Below are 18,781 nucleotides of genomic sequence, written 5' to 3'. Positions count from 1 at the left end.
TAGCAGTGGGAATAAACCCCTCCCTGCTAGGCAGGTAAAGGGGGAATTGCTGGCTTCCTCCCAGGAAGCAGGTAGGAGAGAGGCTGTTCTCTCCAGTGAGAGAGTCAAGGAGACTAGGCACTGGGAGTGCAGAAAGGAAGCAGTCAAGGCTGGCTTGGAGCACTGGGAGTGCAGAAGGAAGCAGTCAAGGCTGGCTTGGAGCACTCGGAGTGCAGAAAGGAAAGCAGCAGGCTAGCTGAGAGCACTGGAGTGCAGAAAGGAGAGCAGAGTGTTGCTATCTAATAAGGTTGGTGCAACCCAACGATATGCTTTTGTTAGTTTAACCCTGATAGAGAGGGATATCAAAAGTGAGTCAGTGCTCAGACTACTAGGTTTTTGTTTAAAAGGGAAACCTTCGGGAGCTCCTGCGGTTGCAATATGGGGTGCACTGGCTGGCTCTTAGGTAGCATTTGTTCCCCTTAGTCTCAGGCATCTTCCCTCCAAAAAGCGCTCTCCTGGCGGATATCAAAGGAAATCCATTACAAACCATGAAGAATCCCCTAGATAATCTCTATGGAAAGCCAAAAAAGAGGGCATTATCACTACAGCAGAATAGAATTTTCTCCACATCTCAAACCCAGGAGTCCAGTATTTTATTTTCTACCTATAATATATAAAAAATCTCTCATCTCCACTGGGAACACCCATTATTTCAGGGATAAATTCACGCACAGGAAATCAATTACAATACATAAATCATTTCTTCCTGCTTATAAAGATGTGATACCACAAGTGCAATTAAAAACCTGATGGACCTGATCTGGTGTAAATGTTGTTTTCTTGTTGTAGCAGACATCACCTCATTGTATGCAATTATAGAACATAGGAGAGTGTAACGGCCACCCTGTGTGCCAGAGGGGTGTAAGCCGTTGGAGACGTCCTTTTCCCTTGTGAGAGGCTGTGCTGCAGTATGCTCCAGATGTTCCATCAGCCAAACCAGTAGAGAGCGAGAATAGCAGAGCTCTTACAAGAGCTAGTGATTAGCTGAATGCAGTTTCCCTACAAACACGAGACGAGGCTACGTATTGAGGGTTAAGCAGATCTGACAGTTTAATGTGCCAGGCTGGCCTTTTATGCAACTTTTCCCACAAGGTTCCCACCCATGTGGACCTTGTGGGGCACCGAAAAATACATTCAACAGCCAATAGTGTACAGTCACAAAGTTAAACACTCCCATTCATTACAGTAAATGCCTTCCCTCTGCTTGGAAGATAATTGAGTTAATTACTGTATCAACTCAATTATCTCCAAGCGAAAAAATGAACTTTTTACACATTTTCTGAAATATTATAACCGCACATACAATTCCCATAAAACTTATATATTTTGATAGGGTATAATTAGGGGACCAACGTATTAAAGAATCATGCAAATCGGTTCAGGCATTCAGGTGATAGATGGAAGTCCCATTTCTGCCCGGCCGCACACGAGGCTCCTGCCCAAAATAGTTCAATGCATTCAGCTGGTGCGGCCGGGCCCTTTTCGTATGTTTAAAAATACCGAACAACCATTCACATCAGTGTTCGTGAATTTGATCGTCGTGTTCAGCCTCGTTCGTATAATGCTTTTACCGAACGCTGCCTCCTTCGGATGAATTGGCACGAATCTAAGTGGTCCTGGAAGTCTCAGCGGTATTCGGGAGTTCGAGTGCCCGAAAACAGTTCCAGACACTCAATGACCAAATCCCGCTGTACGCGTTCGACAAAACAAAATGGCCGCCACCACGTATTCGTGCATATGAATCGACGACCACCCAGTGAACCACTTAGAATGTTGAAGTTGCGGTTTGGCACAGAATCAATGAGTCAATTGGCGGCACACCACTAGTCTGGGTGGTCTCTTGTGCGACAGTTTGTTCGGTTATACGAACAAATTAACATGGCTATTCTTTTCCAAATTCGTATATTTGGGGTAGTACTGCGAGTTCAATTGTTAACAATGTAATAAATCCAATGGCCAGGCAAATGAACAGGGTATCTGTTACAGAGAGAATGCAATGCTGTAAGATATTCTCTAAATGAGAGTGGAGATTTTAATAAACAAATAGAATTCATGATCAACGGTATTAAATTCCTCTTAGTCAACAACTATTTTTGTTTTTTGGGGACATTTTATCTACAGAAGAAAGGTAGGGCGATGGGACAAAATTCCCTCCACATTTATCCAACCTTTTCATGAGTCACTGGGAAAATTATTACATCTGGAATGATCATCATTGGAAAGATAACATTATCTTTTACAAAAGATATATTGATGAAGTCTTATTTATATGAGAAGGAGAAGAAACTGCATTACAAGACTTCTTACAATACCTTGATCCAATAAATGGGAAATCAAACTTACTGCATGTTTCAGTACTGAAGAAGTGAAGTTTTTGGCTCTCTCCATTTACATAGAAAAAGGAGAAATCAAAACTAGAACACACTTCAAAGAAGTTAGTATTAATAGTTTTATTTTAAGGGAGAGTATCCTTTATGGCTGACAAATGTTTAATTAAATCAACATAAACATGTATTCCTGATCCTATATTGTTAAAAACACTATTTAGCCTCCCTGACCCTGCCTAAATAGAAAACATACCTTTATTCCGCCCCTGATAATTCTTGAGATCATCAGAATTAATTATCTCAGCCAATACAATGCTTTCTCATAGGAAATCATTGGGAGGCAATTGCACATCTGCGGCAAAACACCATGCTGCACCAACCAGCATCTCCTTATAGAGATGCATTGAATTAATGCATCTCTATGGGGAACGTTCAGTGTTTCCATGCACAGCATGGAGAGGCTAAATGTCAGTGCTGCATGTTGTGCAGCATTGACCCAGTAGTGGCCGTCTGAGTGACTGCCCGTGCTATGTGCCTCCCTCCATGGGCCGGTGGGAGATCAAAGATCTCCCTCACCGACCCACAGGCATGAAGGGAGGCAGGAGAGGACCCGGGGAGCTCTAGCCAGCAGCTCCGCCTGGTTCCTCCGCGGCAATGCTTAGATCTCGCGAGAGTGAACTCTAGCCCGCTGCGGGGCTAGAGTTCACTCACTTACTGACTGGACCACTGGATGGCAGCAGCACAGTCCCCGCTCCCTATAAAGAGGTAAGTGGGGGGGGGGGGGGGGGGGATATTAACTAAACGGACTCCCCACCCCCACACAATACACACAAACAGTACCCACACACACACCACCCTTACACACACTAACAGCACCCTTACACACAGCACCCTCACACACAGCACCCTTACACATACACACAGCACCCTTACACACAGCACCCTTACACATACACACACACACTAACAGCACCCTCACACACACACAATGCCCTCACACACACACAGCACTTACACACACCCTGTGTGTGGTGCAGTGCGTAGGGGGTTATATTTTGTGTGAGGGAGTAGGGGGACAGATTATTGGAATAGTTGCATGCTCGCCATAGACGTCTACCACACAATGTGCACGTGAGACAGGAGTTAGCAGTACAAGCATACGGCACATTCGTAAAGTTTAAGATTATTACATGCCATGAATGAGGACGATCCTGATCGAAGAATCTAGTATTGTCAGTGGGTTCAACACATGGTGGTACGTGAGCATGAGGAGTCTGTGAGGAAGATTGTTGGTCTGTTAAAACACAATTTAACTGGGACATTGAATTGAAGGGGGGAAGGCCTTGCAAAACTGAAACATATTACAGAATTAAATAGACACACATTGTTCCCATATTTCTTTTGGCTTCCAGAAAAAGAATCTTAGTATTTCGAAACTACTGCAAATATTTTTTCCCCCACATAAAACCTGGTGAGGCGCTACCACAAGTTCCCCTTCGGATGAGCCTCCACTACTCAACACATGTGTGCACCTATAATAATAATTGTGGTTGAGGGGTAAAAATATGTGGGGAGGACAGGAAGTAAAAAAAAAAAAAAAAAATGGTTAATGGAACAGTTTGATAATATATAAGATGTATAAACCACTGTAATCGCTGCCTGGAAAATAACTTATGTAATTTCTCTTGCATAGGAATTTAAATTGAAATGGTCAGTTTGGATGAAAGAGGTGGGGAGAGGGATTCTGGATCCACGAACCACTTCAAACTGTGCCACAATCGCTTTGCCTTTAGGGTTGTAATAGGTTAAATGTCATCCTTAAAGGAACTCTCCGACATTAAAAATAAATATACTAATTTTTAACATTAGACTGTTTGCTTCTTAGTTTATATTACGGACTCCCTTGTTTAAATAATACAAAAATAAAATTAAAAAAAACTTACCTGTAATCCAGCCTTGGGACAGTCTCCTTGTTGGAGCCGCTCTGCCTATGATTGAGTTTTCAGTTCTAATGTATTTGGTCCTAATCAATGCTTCTCACAGACAAGGACTGAATCCAGTGCTTCTTCAGAAGCACTGGACATGATCGGCATCATCATGATGTGTGTGTGTGATGATGTCAAAGTTGAGAACTTCAAAAATCAAAGGTCTTAATTCAGGAAATGCTACTAGTGGCCTCAGTAAGTAGTCACGAGAGATGTGCTTTGTTACCATGGCCCAAGAAAATGGGCAAGCTCTTTTGACCAAAACCAATTCATTAAGATGAATTGATTAAGTGCACAGAGGACCATAGTAGATTACTTTTTTAACATGTCAAAATATTTGTAAAACATTATATATACAAATGTGTGTGTATGAACAAATGAACAAATGAAAAAAACAACCAACAACATACAAATGTATGCATATAATAAAAAAAATCTAAATAATACAAAGTTAAAATATTTTTATAATACTAAATCATTTAAACAGTTTATCCAAAAATAAATATAAATCATTTTAAAAAAATGTATCCAACAAATTAAATCAAGACTTTGGCCTCAAGTTAGTATGTTTTATAAGCTTTTCAAATGATCACAATCAAAATGATTTATCTACAAAACATCCCGCATACTTTAATGGTGACTTCTGTTGATAAATCATTTGAAAAGCTATCCAACAATCTTAAATCGAGGCTAAGGTAAGAGCTGGAAAAATAACATTTGTCAATGAATAAAACAAGCTGTGCCTTGGGAATGTTAAGTGTTTATTTGGTCCGCAAAAAAACGCAACGCTGGGAAAATGTCACAGTATAAACCCCGACTCAAAGTGTCACACAAACTCAAATAGAACATATTACCGGATGTTGGCATGAATAGGCTTAACATAGCCGAGATAAAATAGTCGGGAAATAGCCAACAATCAAGCAAACCAGAGGACAGGAGATCAAGAGACAATAGCCAGGTCAAGGATATCAGAGTAGTCCGAAATACAAGATGCACAATAGGGACAATAAGGACCCACAACAGGGCACTGACTAAAGCATAACCACTATTAATAGTGTGTGAGCACTTTATTAATCGAGTGAGCGCTTAGCTTTACAACCGTAAGGTGGGTGGGGGGGGTGGAAAAGATGCACATCTGCTTCATTCGCAGAATGACATTGGTCCACCTAAAAAACATAGCCCGCATCTGCCCCTTTCTTTTGTAAGATACTACTAAGGAGCTTGTCCATGCTCTAGTAATCGCTTGCATGGATTATAGTAACTCTCTCCTAATTGGTCTTCCCACAAGTCATATTGCACAGCTACAGTCTGTAATGAATGCTGCCGCCAGACTGACTTTCCTCTCCTGTCGCTCATCTCACACCTCTCCCCTCTGCCAGTCCTTAGATTGGCTTCCAGTATCCTATAGGAGTCAATACAAGGTACTAATCCACACCTATAAAGCACTGACCAATTCTAGCAGGTATGGCCCCTTCTCGGTCTCTCCACTGGCTCCCTTCCTATGGAATAGCCTGCCTCTGATCATCAAGCTCTCCGCTAGTCTTCAATCATTTAAAAAGTGCCTCAAAACCCATCTCTTTAGGAAAGCTTATGGCCTCCCAGAGTAACATCTACCTTACATATCTGTCCCTTGCTCTCTCCTAAAGGGCAGCACTCTATTTTCTCCTCCAGCTCTGCTTTACTCCACCTTGTTTGATTGATATCTCCTGTCCTGTTGTGTTTTATGCCCCACCTCCTATAGAATGTAAGCTCGTTTGAGCAGGGCTCTCTTCAACCTATTGTTCCTGTAAGTTTTTGTAATTGTCTCATTTATTGATAAATCTCCCCCTTTGATAATGTTGTAAAGCGCTACGAAATAAGATGGCGCTATATGGATACCAGTAATAATAATAATATGCATTGTATCATAAGAAGAGGCAGAGCCAAAGTAGTCTGTTTCAGAATTGCTGAACGCCTGGAGAGCAGAGCGTTCGGCAGTCAGCTCCCCACGTGGCCACCTGGAAGCGAGCCAAGTAATTGTGATAGAAATATAGATTGCATTGTCCCTCTGAAACACCTGTCACCTATATGTATCATCAACCTGTGTTGTAATCAGCCACGTTCTTTCTGCAGTCTACTGAGCTTGACATAGGCAGAAAAAACATTTAAATCAATAACATTTTTATAAAAAAGAATAGCTATGGAAGTGTTGGTTGGTATTGCTATGATGACTGATACAGACAGAAAGTCTATTGATTGATTGCTGATGCCGGACCATAATGTAGATTTGAATGAAATAAATAAAAGAAACTTCACTTACAAACTGCCCGGATGGTCCTTTTGGGCCATGAATGCCCACGGCACCCACGTCACCATTATGTCCCTAAAAATTCACATAGTAAATTATTAGAAAAAGAGAAGCAAAATAAAGGAAATATAAAGTAAGAAGAAAAAGAATAATAGTGAGAGAGACACAGAATAGGAGTGAGAGATAGGAATAAGAGTGAGAGGCACGGAATTAGAGTGCGAGAGACATGGAATAGGAGTGAGAGAGACACAGAATAAGAGTGAGAGAGACACAGAATAGGAGTGAGAGAGACACAGAATAGGAGTGAGAGAGACACAGAATAGGAGTGAGAGAGACACAGAATAGGAGTGAGAGAGACACAGAATAAGAGTGAGAGAGACACAGAATAATAGTGAGAGACAGGAATAAGAGTGAGAAGCACGGAATTAGAGTGCGACAGACATGGAATAGGAGTGTGAGGCACGGAACAAGAGTACGAGACACAGAATAGGAGTGAGAGAGACACAGAATAAGAGTGAGAGAGACACAGAATAGGAGTGAGAGAGACACAGAATAATAGTGAGAGAGACACAGAATAATAGTGAGAGAGACACAGAATAGGAGTGAGAGAGACAGGAATAAGAGTGAGAGGCACGGAATTAGAGTGCGAGAGACATGGAATAGGAGTGTGAGAAAAATAGGAGTGAGAGGCACGGAACAAGAGTACGAGACACAGAGTAAGAGTGAGAGAGAGACAGAATAGGAGTGTGAGAGAGACACAAAATAGGAGTGTGAGAGAGACACAGAATAGGAGTGTGAGAGAGACATGGAATAATAGTGAGAGAGACACAGAATAATAGTGAGAGACACAGAATAATAGTGAGAGAGACACAGAATAATAGTGAGAGACACAGAATAATAGTGAGAGAGACACAGAATAATAGTGAGAACGACACAGAATAATAGTGAGAGAGACACAGAATAAGAGTGAGAGAGACACAGAATAATAGTGAGAGACAGGAATAAGAGTGAGAAGCACGGAATTAGAGTGCGACAGACATGGAATAGGAGTGTGAGGCACGGAACAAGAGTACGAGACACAGAATAGGAGTGAGAGAGACACAGAATAAGAGTGAGAGAGACACAGAATAGGAGTGAGAGAGACACAGAATAATAGTGAGAGAGACACAGAATAATAGTGAGAGAGACACAGAATAGGAGTGAGAGAGACAGGAATAAGAGTGAGAGGCACGGAATTAGAGTGCGAGAGACATGGAATAGGAGTGTGAGAAAAATAGGAGTGAGAGGCACGGAACAAGAGTACGAGACACAGAGTAAGAGTGAGAGAGAGACAGAATAGGAGTGTGAGAGAGACACAAAATAGGAGTGTGAGAGAGACACAGAATAGGAGTGTGAGAGAGACATGGAATAATAGTGAGAGAGACACAGAATAATAGTGAGAGACACAGAATAATAGTGAGAGAGACACAGAATAATAGTGAGAGACACAGAATAATAGTGAGAGAGACACAGAATAATAGTGAGAACGACACAGAATAATAGTGAGAGAGACACAGAATAATAGTGAGAGACACAGAATAATAGTGAGAGAGACACAGAATAATAGTGAGAACGACACAGAATAATAGTGAGAACGACACAGAATAATAGTGAGAGAGACACAGAATAATAGTGAGAGACACAGAATAATAGTGAGAGAGACACAGAACAATAGTGAGAGACACAGAATAATAGTGAGAGACACAGAATAATAGTGAGAGAGACACAGAATAATAGTGAGAACGACACAGAATAATAGTGAGAGAGACACAGAATAATAGTGAGAGACACAGAATAATAGTGAGAGAGACACAGAATAATAGTGAGAGACACCGAATAATAGTGAGAGAGACACAGAATAATAGTGAGAGAGACACAGAATAATAGTGAGAGAGACACAGAATAATAGTGAGAGAGACACAGAATAATAGTGAGAGAGACACAGAATAATAGTGAGAACGACACAGAATAATAGTGAGAGAGACACAGAATAAGAGTGAGAGAGACACAGAATAATAGTGAGAGAGACACAGAATAAGAGTGAGAGAGACACAGAATAATAGTGAGAGAGACACAGAATAATAGTGAGAGAGACACAGAATAAGAGTGAGAGACACAGAATAATAGTGAGAGAGACACAGAATAATAGTGAGAGACACAGAATAATAGTGAGAGAGACACAGAATAATAGTGAGAATGACACAGAATAATAGTGAGAGAGACACAGAATAAGAGTGAGAGAGACACAGAATAATAGTGAGAGAGACACAGAATAATAGTGAGAGACACAGAATAATAGTGAGAGAGACACAGAATAATAGTGAGAGACACAGAATAATAGTGAGAGAGACACAGAATAATAGTGAGAGAGACACAGAATAAGAGTGAGAACGACACAGAATAATAGTGAGAGAGACACAGAATAATAGTGAGAGACACAGAATAATAGTGAGAGAGACACAGAATAATAGTGAGAGACACAGAATAATAGTGAGAGAGACACAGAATAATAGTGAGAACGACACAGAATAAGAGTGAGAGAGACACAGAATAAGAGTGAGAGAGACACAGAATAATAGTGAGAGAGACACAGAATAAGAGTGAGAGAGACACAGAATAATAGTGAGAGAGACACAGAATAATAGTGAGAGACACAGAATAATAGTGAGAGACACAGAATAATAGTGAGAGAGACACAGAATAATAGTGAGAGAGACACAGAATAAGAGTGAGAGAGACACAGAATAATAGTGAGAGAGACACAGAATAATAGTGAGAGAGAGACAGAATAAGAGTGAGAACGACACAGAATAATAGTGAGAGACAGGAATAAGAGTGAGAGGCACGGAATTAGAGTGCGAGAGACATGGAATAGGAGTGTGAGAAAAATAGGAGTGAGAGGCACGGAACAAGAGTACGAGACACAGAGTAAGAGTGAGAGAGAGACAGAATAGGAGTGAGAGAGAAAGACACAGAATAGGAGTGAGAGAGACATGGAATAGGAGTGAGAGAGAGAGACAGAATAGGAGTGAGAGAGAGACACAGAATAGGAATGTGAGAGAGACATGGAATAATAGTGAGAGAGACACAGAATAATAGTGAGAGAGACACAGAATAATAGTGAGAGAGACACAGAATAAGAGTGAGAGAGACACAGAATAATAGTGAGAGAGACACAGAATAAGAGTGAGAGAGACACAGAATAATAGTGAGAGAGACACAGAATAAGAGTGAGAGAGACACAGAATAATAGAGAGAGAGACACAGAATAAGAGTGAAACGACACAGAATAATAGTGAGAGAGACACAGAATAATAGTGAGAGACACAGAATAATAGTGAGAGACAAGAATAAGAGTGAGAGGCACGGAATTAGAGTGCGAGAGACATGGAATAGGAGTGTGAGAAAAATAGGGTTGAGAGGCACGGAACAAGAGTACGAGACACAGAGTAAGAGTGAGAGAGAGACAGAATAGGAGTGAGAGAGAAAGACACAGAATAGGAGTGAGAGAGACATGGAATAGGAGTGAGAGAGAGACAGAATAGGAGTGAGAGAGAGACACAGAATAGGAGTGTGAGAGAGACATGGAATAATAGTGAGAGACACAGAATAATAGTGAGAGAGACACAGAATAATAGTGCGTGAGACAAAGAATAATAGTGAGAGAGACACAGAATAAGAGTGAGAGAGACACAGAATAATAGTGAGAGACACAGAATAAGAGTGAGAGAGACTCAGAATAATAGTGAGAGAGACACAGAATAAGAGTGAGAACGACACAGAATAATAGTGAGAGAGACACAGAATAATAGTGAGAGAGACACAGAATAATAGTGAGAGAGACACAGAATAAGAGTGAGAGAGACACAGAATAATAGTGAGAACGACACAGAATAATAGTGGGAGAGACACAGAATAATAGTGAGAGACACAGAATAATAGTGAGAGAGACACAGAATAATAGTGAGAGAGACACAGAATAAGAGTGAGAGAGACACAGAATAAGAGTGAGAGAGACATAGAATAAGAGTGAGAGAGACACAGAATAAGAGTGAGAAAGACACAGAATAATAGTGAGAGAGACACAGAATAATAGTGAGAGACACAGAATAATAGTGAGAGAGACACAGAATAATAGTGAGAACGACACAGAATAATAGTGAGAGAGACACAGAATAAGAGTGAGAGAGACACAGAATAATAGTGAGAGAGACACAGAATAAGAGTGAGAACGACACAGAATAATAGTGAGAGAGACACAGAATAAGAGTGAGAGACACAGAATAATAGTGAGAGAGACACAGAATAAGAGTGAGAGAGACACAGAATAATAGTGAGAGAGACACAGAATAATAGTGAGAGAGACACAGAATAATAGTGAGAGAGACACAGAATAATAGTGAGAGAGACACAGAATAATAGTGAGAGAGACACAGAATAATAGTGAGAGAGACACAGAATAATAGTGAGAGAGACACAGAATAATAGTGAGAGAGACACAGAATAATAGTGAGAGACACAGAATAATAGTGAGAGAGACACAGAATAATAGTGAGAGAGACACAGAATAATAGTGAGAGACACAGAATAATAGTGAGAGAGACACAGAATAAGAGTGAGAGAGACACAGAATAATAGTGAGAGAGACACAGAATAAGAGTGAGAGAGACACAGAATAATAGTGAGAGAGACACAGAATAATAGTGAGAGAGACACAGAATAAGAGTGAGAACAACACAGAATAATAGTGAGAGAGACACAGAATAATAGTGAGAGAGACACAGAATAATAGTGAGAGAGACACAGAATAAGAGTGAGAGAGACATAGAATAAGAGTGAGAGAGACACAGAATAATAGTGAGAGAGACACAGAATAAGAGTGAGAACAACACAGAATAATAGTGAGAGAGACACAGAATAATAGTGAGAGAGACACAGAATAAGAGTGAGAGAGACATAGAATAAGAGTGAGAGAGACACAGAATAATAGTGAGAGAGACACAGAATAAGAGTGAGAACGACACAGAATAATAGTGAGAGAGACACAGAATAATAGTGAGAGAGACACAGAATAAGAGTGAGAGAGACACAGAATAATAGTGAGAACGACACAGAATAATAGTGGGAGAGACACAGAATAATAGTGAGAGACACAGAATAATAGTGAGAGAGACACAGAATAATAGTGAGAGACACAGAATAATAGTGAGAGACAGAAATAAGAGTGAGAGGCATGGAATTAGAGTGCGAGAGACATGGAATAGGAGTGTGAGAAAAATAGGAGTGAGAGGCACGGAACAAGAGTATGAGACACAGAATAATAGTGAGAGAGACACAGAATAGGAGTGAGAGAGAAAGACACAGAATAAGAGTGAGAGAGCCACAGAATAATAGTGAGAGACAGGAATAAGAGTGAGAAGCACGGAATTAGAGTGCGAGAGACATGGAATAGGAGTGTGAGAAAAATAGGAGTGAGAGGCACGGAACAAGAGTACGATACACAGAGTAAGAGTGACAGAGAGACAGAATAGGAGTGAGAGAGAGACAGAATAGGAGTGAGAGAGAGACACAGAATAGGCGTGTGAGAGAGACATGGAATAGGAGTGTGAGAGAGACATGGAATGGGAGTGTGAGAGAGACATGGAATAGGAGTGTGGGACAGACATGGAATAGGAGTGTGGGAGAGACATGGAATAGGAGTGTGAGAGAGACACGGAATAGGCGTGTGGGAGAGACACAGAATAGGAGTGTGGGAGAGACATGGAATGGGAGTGTGAGAGAGACATGGAATAGGAGTGTGGGAGAGACATGGAATAGGAGTGTGAGAGAGACACGGAATAGGAGTGTGGGAGAGACACAGAATAGGAGTGTGGGAGAGACACGGAATAGGAGTGTGAGAGAGACATGAAATAGGTGTGTGGGAGAGACACGGAATAGGAGTGTGGGAGAGACACAGAATAGGAGTTTGGGAGAGACACAGAATAGGTGTGTGAAAAAGACATAGAATAGGAGTGTGAGAGAGACACAGAATAGGAGTGAGAGAGACACAGAATAAGAGTGAGAGAGACACAGAATAAGAGTGAGAGAGACACAGAATAAGAGTGAGAGAGACACAGAATAAGAGTGAGAGAGACACAGAATAATAGTGAGAGAAGGAATAAGAGTGAGAAGCACGGAATTAGAGTGCGAGAGACATGGAATAGGAGTGTGAGAAAAATAGGAGTGAGAGGCACGGAACAAGAGTATGAGACACAGAGTAAGAGTGAGAGAGAGACAGAATAGGAGTGAGAGAGAAAGACACAGAATAGGAGTGTGAGAGAGACACAGAATAGGCGTGTGAGAGAGACATGGAATAGGAGTGTGAGAGAGACACAGAATAGGCGTGTGAGAGAGACACAGAATAGGCGTGTGAGAGAGACATGGAATAGGAGTGTGAGAGAGACATGGAATAGGAGTGTGAGAGAGACATGGAATAGGTGTGTGAGAGAGACACGGAATAGGAGTGTGAGAGAGACACGGAATAGGAGTGTGAGAGAGACACGGAATAGGAGTGTGAGAGAGACATGGAATAGGAGTGTGAGAGAGACACGGAATAGGTGTGTGAGAGAGACACGGAATAGGAGTGTGGGAGAGACACGGAATAGGAGTGTGAGAGAGACACGGAATAGGAGTGTGGGAGAGACACAGAATAGGTGTGTGAAAAAGACATAGAATAGGAGTGTGAGAGAGACACGGAATAGGAGTGTGAGACAGACACGGAATAAGAGTGTGAGAGAGACACAGAATAGGAGTGTGGGAGAGACATGGAATAGGTGTGTGAGAGAGACACGGAATCGGAGTGTGAGAGAGACACGGAATAGGAGTGTGAGAGAGACATGGAATAGGAGTGTGAGAGAGACATGGAATAGGAGTGTGAGAGAGACACAGAATAGGTGTGTGAAAAAGACATGGAATAGGAGTGTGAGAGAGACATGGAATAGGAGTGTGAGAGAGACACAGAATAGGAGTGTGAGAGAGACACAGAAAAGGAGTGTGAGAGAGACATGGAATAGGCGTGTGAGAGAGACATGGAATAGGCGTGTGAGAGAGACATGGAATAGGCGTGTGAAAAAGACATGGAATAGGAGTGTGAGAGAGACAAGGAATAGGAGTGTGAGACAGTGAGACAGACACGGAATAAGAGTGTGAGACAGACACGGAATAAGAGTGTGGGAGAGACACGGAATATGAGTGAGAGGCACGGAATAAGATTGAGAAACACGCAATAGTAATGTGAGAGAGACACGGAATACGAATGTGAGAGAGACACAAAATAGGCGTGAGAGAGACAAGGAATAGGTGTGTGAGAGAGACATGGAATAGGAATGCGAGAGAGACACAGAGTAGGAGTGAGAGAAACAGAATTAGAGTGAGAGAGACACAGAATAAGAGTGAGAGAGACACAGAATAATAGTGAGAGACAGGAATAAGAGTGAGAAGCACGGAATTAGAGTGCGACAGACATGGAATAGGAGTGTGAGGCACGGAACAAGAGTACGAGACACAGAATAGGAGTGAGAGAGACACAGAATAAGAGTGAGAGAGACACAGAATAGGAGTGAGAGAGACACAGAATAAAGAGTGAGAGAGCCACAGAATAGGAGTGAGAGAGACACAGAATAGGAGTGAGAGAGAAACAGAATAAGAGTGAGAGAGACACAGAATAAGAGTGAGAGAGACACAGAATAAGAGTGAGAGAGACACAGAATAATAGTGAGAGACAGGAATAAGAGTGAGAAGCAGGGAATTAGAGTGCGAGAGACATGGAATAGGAGTGTGAGAAAAATAGGAGTGAGAGGCACGGAACAAAAGTACGAGACACAGAGTAAGAGTGAGAGAGAGACAGAATAGGAGTGAGAGAGAAAGACACAGAATAGGAGTGTGAGAGAGACACAGAATAGGCGTGTGAGAGAGACACGGAATAGGAGTGTGAGAGAGACACGGAATAGGAGTGTGAGAGAGACATGGAATAGGAGTGTGAGAGAGACACGGAATAGGAGTGTGAGAGAGACATGGAATAGGAGTGTGAGAGAGACACGGAATAGGAGTGTGAGAGAGACACAGAATAGGTGTGTGAAAAAGACATAGAATAGGAGTGTGAGAGAGACACGGAATAGGAGTGTGAGACAGACACGGAATAGGTGTGTGAGAGAGACATGGAATAGGTGTGTGAGAGAGACACGGAATAGGAGTGTGAGAGAGACACGGAATAGGAGTGTGAGAAAGACACAGAATAGGTGTGTGAAAAAGACATAGAATAGGAGTGTGAGAGAGACACGGAATAGGAGTGTGAGACAGACACGGAATAAGTGTGAAAGAGACACAGAATAGGAGTGTGGGAGAGACATGGAATAGGCGTGTGAGAGAGACACGGAATAGGAGTGTGAGAGAGACATGGAATAGGTGTGTGAGAGAGACACGGAATAGGAGTGTGAGAGAGACACGGAATAGGAGTGTGAGAGAGACACGGAATAGGAGTGTGAGAGAGACACAGAATAGGAGTGTGAGAGAGACACAGAATAGGAGTGTGAGAGAGACATGGAATAGGCGTGTGAGAGAGACATGGAATAGGCGTGTGAAAAAGACATGGAATAGGAATGTGAGAGAGACACAGAATAGGAGTGTGGGAGAGACACGGAATATGAGTGAGAGGCACGGAATAAGATTGAGAAACACGCAATAGTAATGTGAGAGAGACACGGAATAGGAATGTGAGAGAGACACAAAATAGGCGTGAGAGAGAGACAAGGAATAGGTGTGTGAGAGAGACAAGGAATAGGTGTGTGAGAGAGACATGGAATAGGAATGCGAGAGAGACACAGAGTAGCAGTGTGAGAGAGACACGGAGTAGGAGTGAGAGAAACAGAATAGGAATGCAAGAGAGACACGGAGTAGGAGTGTGAGAGAGAGAGAGAGAGAGAATATGAGTGAGAGAGACAGAATACGAGTGAGAGACACAGAATAGGAGTGAGAGACATGGAATAAGATTGAGAGAGAAACACAGAATAGGAGTGAAAGAGAGACATGCAATATGAGTGAAAGAGAGACATGGAATAAGAGTGAGAGAGACACAAAATAGGAGTGAAAGAGAGACATATAATATGAGTGAAAGAGAGACATGGAATAGGAGATGAAAGACAGACAAGGGGCACAGGCTTAGAGGGTGACAGAAACAGATAAGGATGATTTGTTTCGTCAGAGTAGTGTGAGAGACAGACACAATGAGAGAATGAAAGAGAAAGACACATAATGAGAGAGACAGGTACAGAATGAGGGAGACAGGCACGGAATGAGAGAGTGCGAGAGATAGGCATACAATAAGAGATGGAGAGACACAGCCATGCAACGAGAGGGCGAGAGAGACTAAAATAAATGACTTTTTGATAATTGCTATTAGTTAAACCAACCACTATCAATGGTTCTTGGAAACCTACCTTTGGCCCTGGGAAACCTGAGAAACCCATTAGACCTTGATCGCCATCTTCTCCCTGTAATACAATCTGTGTGAGTGTCACTTATCTCTAATCACACAGGGACATCAGATTGTGACCAATACTGGTGTAATCAGATACTTACTGGAAGTCCTTTCAGTCCGATTTCCCCAATATGTCCTTGATCACCTTGAGAACCAGGGAGTCCCCTCTGACCCGGTTTTCCCGGATGACCCTGCAGCCCATGTTCTCCCTTAGATAAAAAGAAAAGTAAATTGTCTTTTTAGAAATAAACCCTAAAACGGAAGAATTTAGTGCATTCGAAATAACAACCCCCCCTAGTAGGACGACCAATAAAAACACCAGACTCTGGGCACTACACAGTACTGGAGACCATATCTTCAGAAGGATATTGGTACTTTAGAGAGAGTTCAGAGAAGGGCTACTAAACTGGTTCATGGATTGCAGGATAAAACTTACCAGGAAAGGTTAAAGGATCTTAACATGTATAGCTTGGAGGAAAGGCGAGACAGGGGGGATATGATAGAAACATTTAAATACATAAAGGGAATCAACACAGTAAAGGAGGAGATCATATTTAAAAGAAGAAAAACTACCACAACAAGAGGACATAGTCTTAAATTAGAGGGGCAAAGGTTTAAAAATAATATCAGGAAGTATTGTAAAGCGCTATGGAATAAGAAACCTCTACCACTGAGCGAGAAGTGGTAGAGGTTAACACAGTGAGTGAGTTTAAAGGAACACTAGTCACCTAAATTACTTTAGCTAAATAAAGCAGTTTTAGTGTATAGATCATTCCCCTGCAATTTCACTGCTCAATTCACTGTCATTTAGGAGTTAAATCACTTTGTTTCTGTTTATGCAGCCCTAGCCCCACCTCCCCTGCCTATGATTGACAGAGCCTGCATGAAAAAAAAAACTGGTTTCACTTTCAAACAGATGTAATTTACCTTAAATAATTGTATCTCAATCTCTAAATTGAACTTTAATCACATACAGGAGGCTCTTGTAGGGTCTGGCAAGCTGTTAACATAGCAGGGGATAAGACAATCTTAATTAAACAGAACTTGCAATAAGGAAAGCCTAAATAGGGCTCTCTTTACAGGAAGTGTTTATGGAAGGCTGTTCAAGTCACATGCAGGGAGGTGTGACTAGGGTTCATAAACAAAGGGATTTAACTCCTAAATGGCAGAGGATTGAGCAGTGAGGCTACAGGGGCATGTTATATACACCAAAACTGCTTCATTAAGCTAAAGTTGTTCAGGTGACTATAGTGTCCTTTTAACCCCTTAAGGACACATGACGTGTGTGACACGTCATGATTCCCTTTTATTCCAAAAGTTTGGTCCTTAAGGGGTTAAGCATGCTTGGGATAGGCATTAAGCTATCCTAACTATAAGTAAAGGCCAGGGACTAATGAAAGTATTTAGAAAACTGGGCAGACTAGATGGGCCAAATGGTTCTTATCTGCCAGAACCAGTGAAGGAAGACATCAATGAAATTCGACCCTTCTGGTGCGAGGAAATCCTGACCACTAACCAGCGCCAAGCAGAACAACTAGAGCTGCAGATGCCGTTATTGGGAAATCAGTCCTCAGAGGAATGGGTAAGCGAACTGGAGACACTAGTTGAGACTGAGGTGTGGCTGGATGATTCCTATCGGGCCCTGCGGTGGCATGCTTACCACCTCTACCCATGGCTGATCGAGTACAAGTGTATTGAGGGGGAAGACTACGATGGCCCTGGTTTGTTGTGGGATACTATTAAAACTAGTCTCTGGTTCGGAGACACCGACATTGCTCGCTTCTGGTCCATCTGAGCTGAGCGGGCAGACAACTGGGACCTTACTGAATTCGATGCCATTCAGCCAGATCTATCTTTTCTTGCCAACTGGGAGTGGGAACTAGAACAGGATTATGTTTGCCTATTCCAACGTGTAACGCCGCCTGTCTCTGACATGATGGGGCTTATGGACTGTACACCACTGGGAGCGTTGAGTTTCGTCCCTCCTCCCCAACAACTAAGCCTGTCATCAGGATACCTTTGTACTGTACCATCTACTTCCAAACCAGCCCCAGAGGTACGAGACTTTATTGACTTGGAAGACACCCAGCTGGCAGGTGGAGATGGGACAGAGATCTCTCTAACGGCCCTAAAGGGATGCTGGGCAGTCGGCCCAGATCCCCAGTGGCAGTATGCATCACATCCCCAGCGGCAGTGTGTATCCTTGGGAGAAGAGACAGTCTGTCTCTCTCCCCAGCAACCATGTGTGTTACAGGGAGAAAAGTGTGTCGTCCTTCATCCCCAGCAGCAGTGTGTATCCCAGGGAGCTGAAGGTGTCGTCCTTCCTCCCCAGCGGCAGTGTGTATCCCAGGGAGCTGAAGGTGCCGTCCTTCCTCCCCAGTGGCAGAGTGAGTTACAGGGAGCTGAAGGTGTCGTCCTTCCTCCCCAGCGGCAGTGTGTGTCACAGGGAGCTGAAGGTGTCGTCCTTCCTCCCCAGTGGCAGTGTGTGTTACAGGGAGCTGAAGGTGCCGTCCTTCCTCCCCAGCGGCAGTGTGTGTTACAGGGAGCTGAACGTGTCATCCTTCCTCCCCAGTGGCAGTGTTTGTTACAG

General features: G+C 42.4%; 1 protein-coding gene across 4 annotated transcripts in view; it reads right to left on the bottom strand.

Moving 5' to 3' along the window:
- Positions 1–18,781, bottom strand: part of COL24A1 (collagen type XXIV alpha 1 chain) — an 808,926-nt gene that overhangs the window by 121,792 nt on the left and 668,353 nt on the right. For all 4 annotated transcript variants that reach the window (XM_063427613.1, XM_063427615.1, XM_063427616.1 and 1 more), the window contains 3 exons: positions 16,293–16,400; positions 16,151–16,204; positions 6,651–6,713 (listed from right to left, as the gene is read on the bottom strand). In XM_063427613.1, the coding sequence (XP_063283683.1) occupies positions 6,651–6,713; positions 16,151–16,204; positions 16,293–16,400 (225 nt within the window). The remainder of the gene's footprint in view (positions 1–6,650; positions 6,714–16,150; positions 16,205–16,292; positions 16,401–18,781) is intronic.

The sequence above is a fragment of the Pelobates fuscus genome, chromosome 7 (assembly GCF_036172605.1).
Source record: "Pelobates fuscus isolate aPelFus1 chromosome 7, aPelFus1.pri, whole genome shotgun sequence".
Lineage (NCBI taxonomy): Eukaryota > Metazoa > Chordata > Amphibia > Anura > Pelobatidae > Pelobates > Pelobates fuscus.
This window is presented reverse-complemented; position numbering and strand designations above follow the sequence as displayed.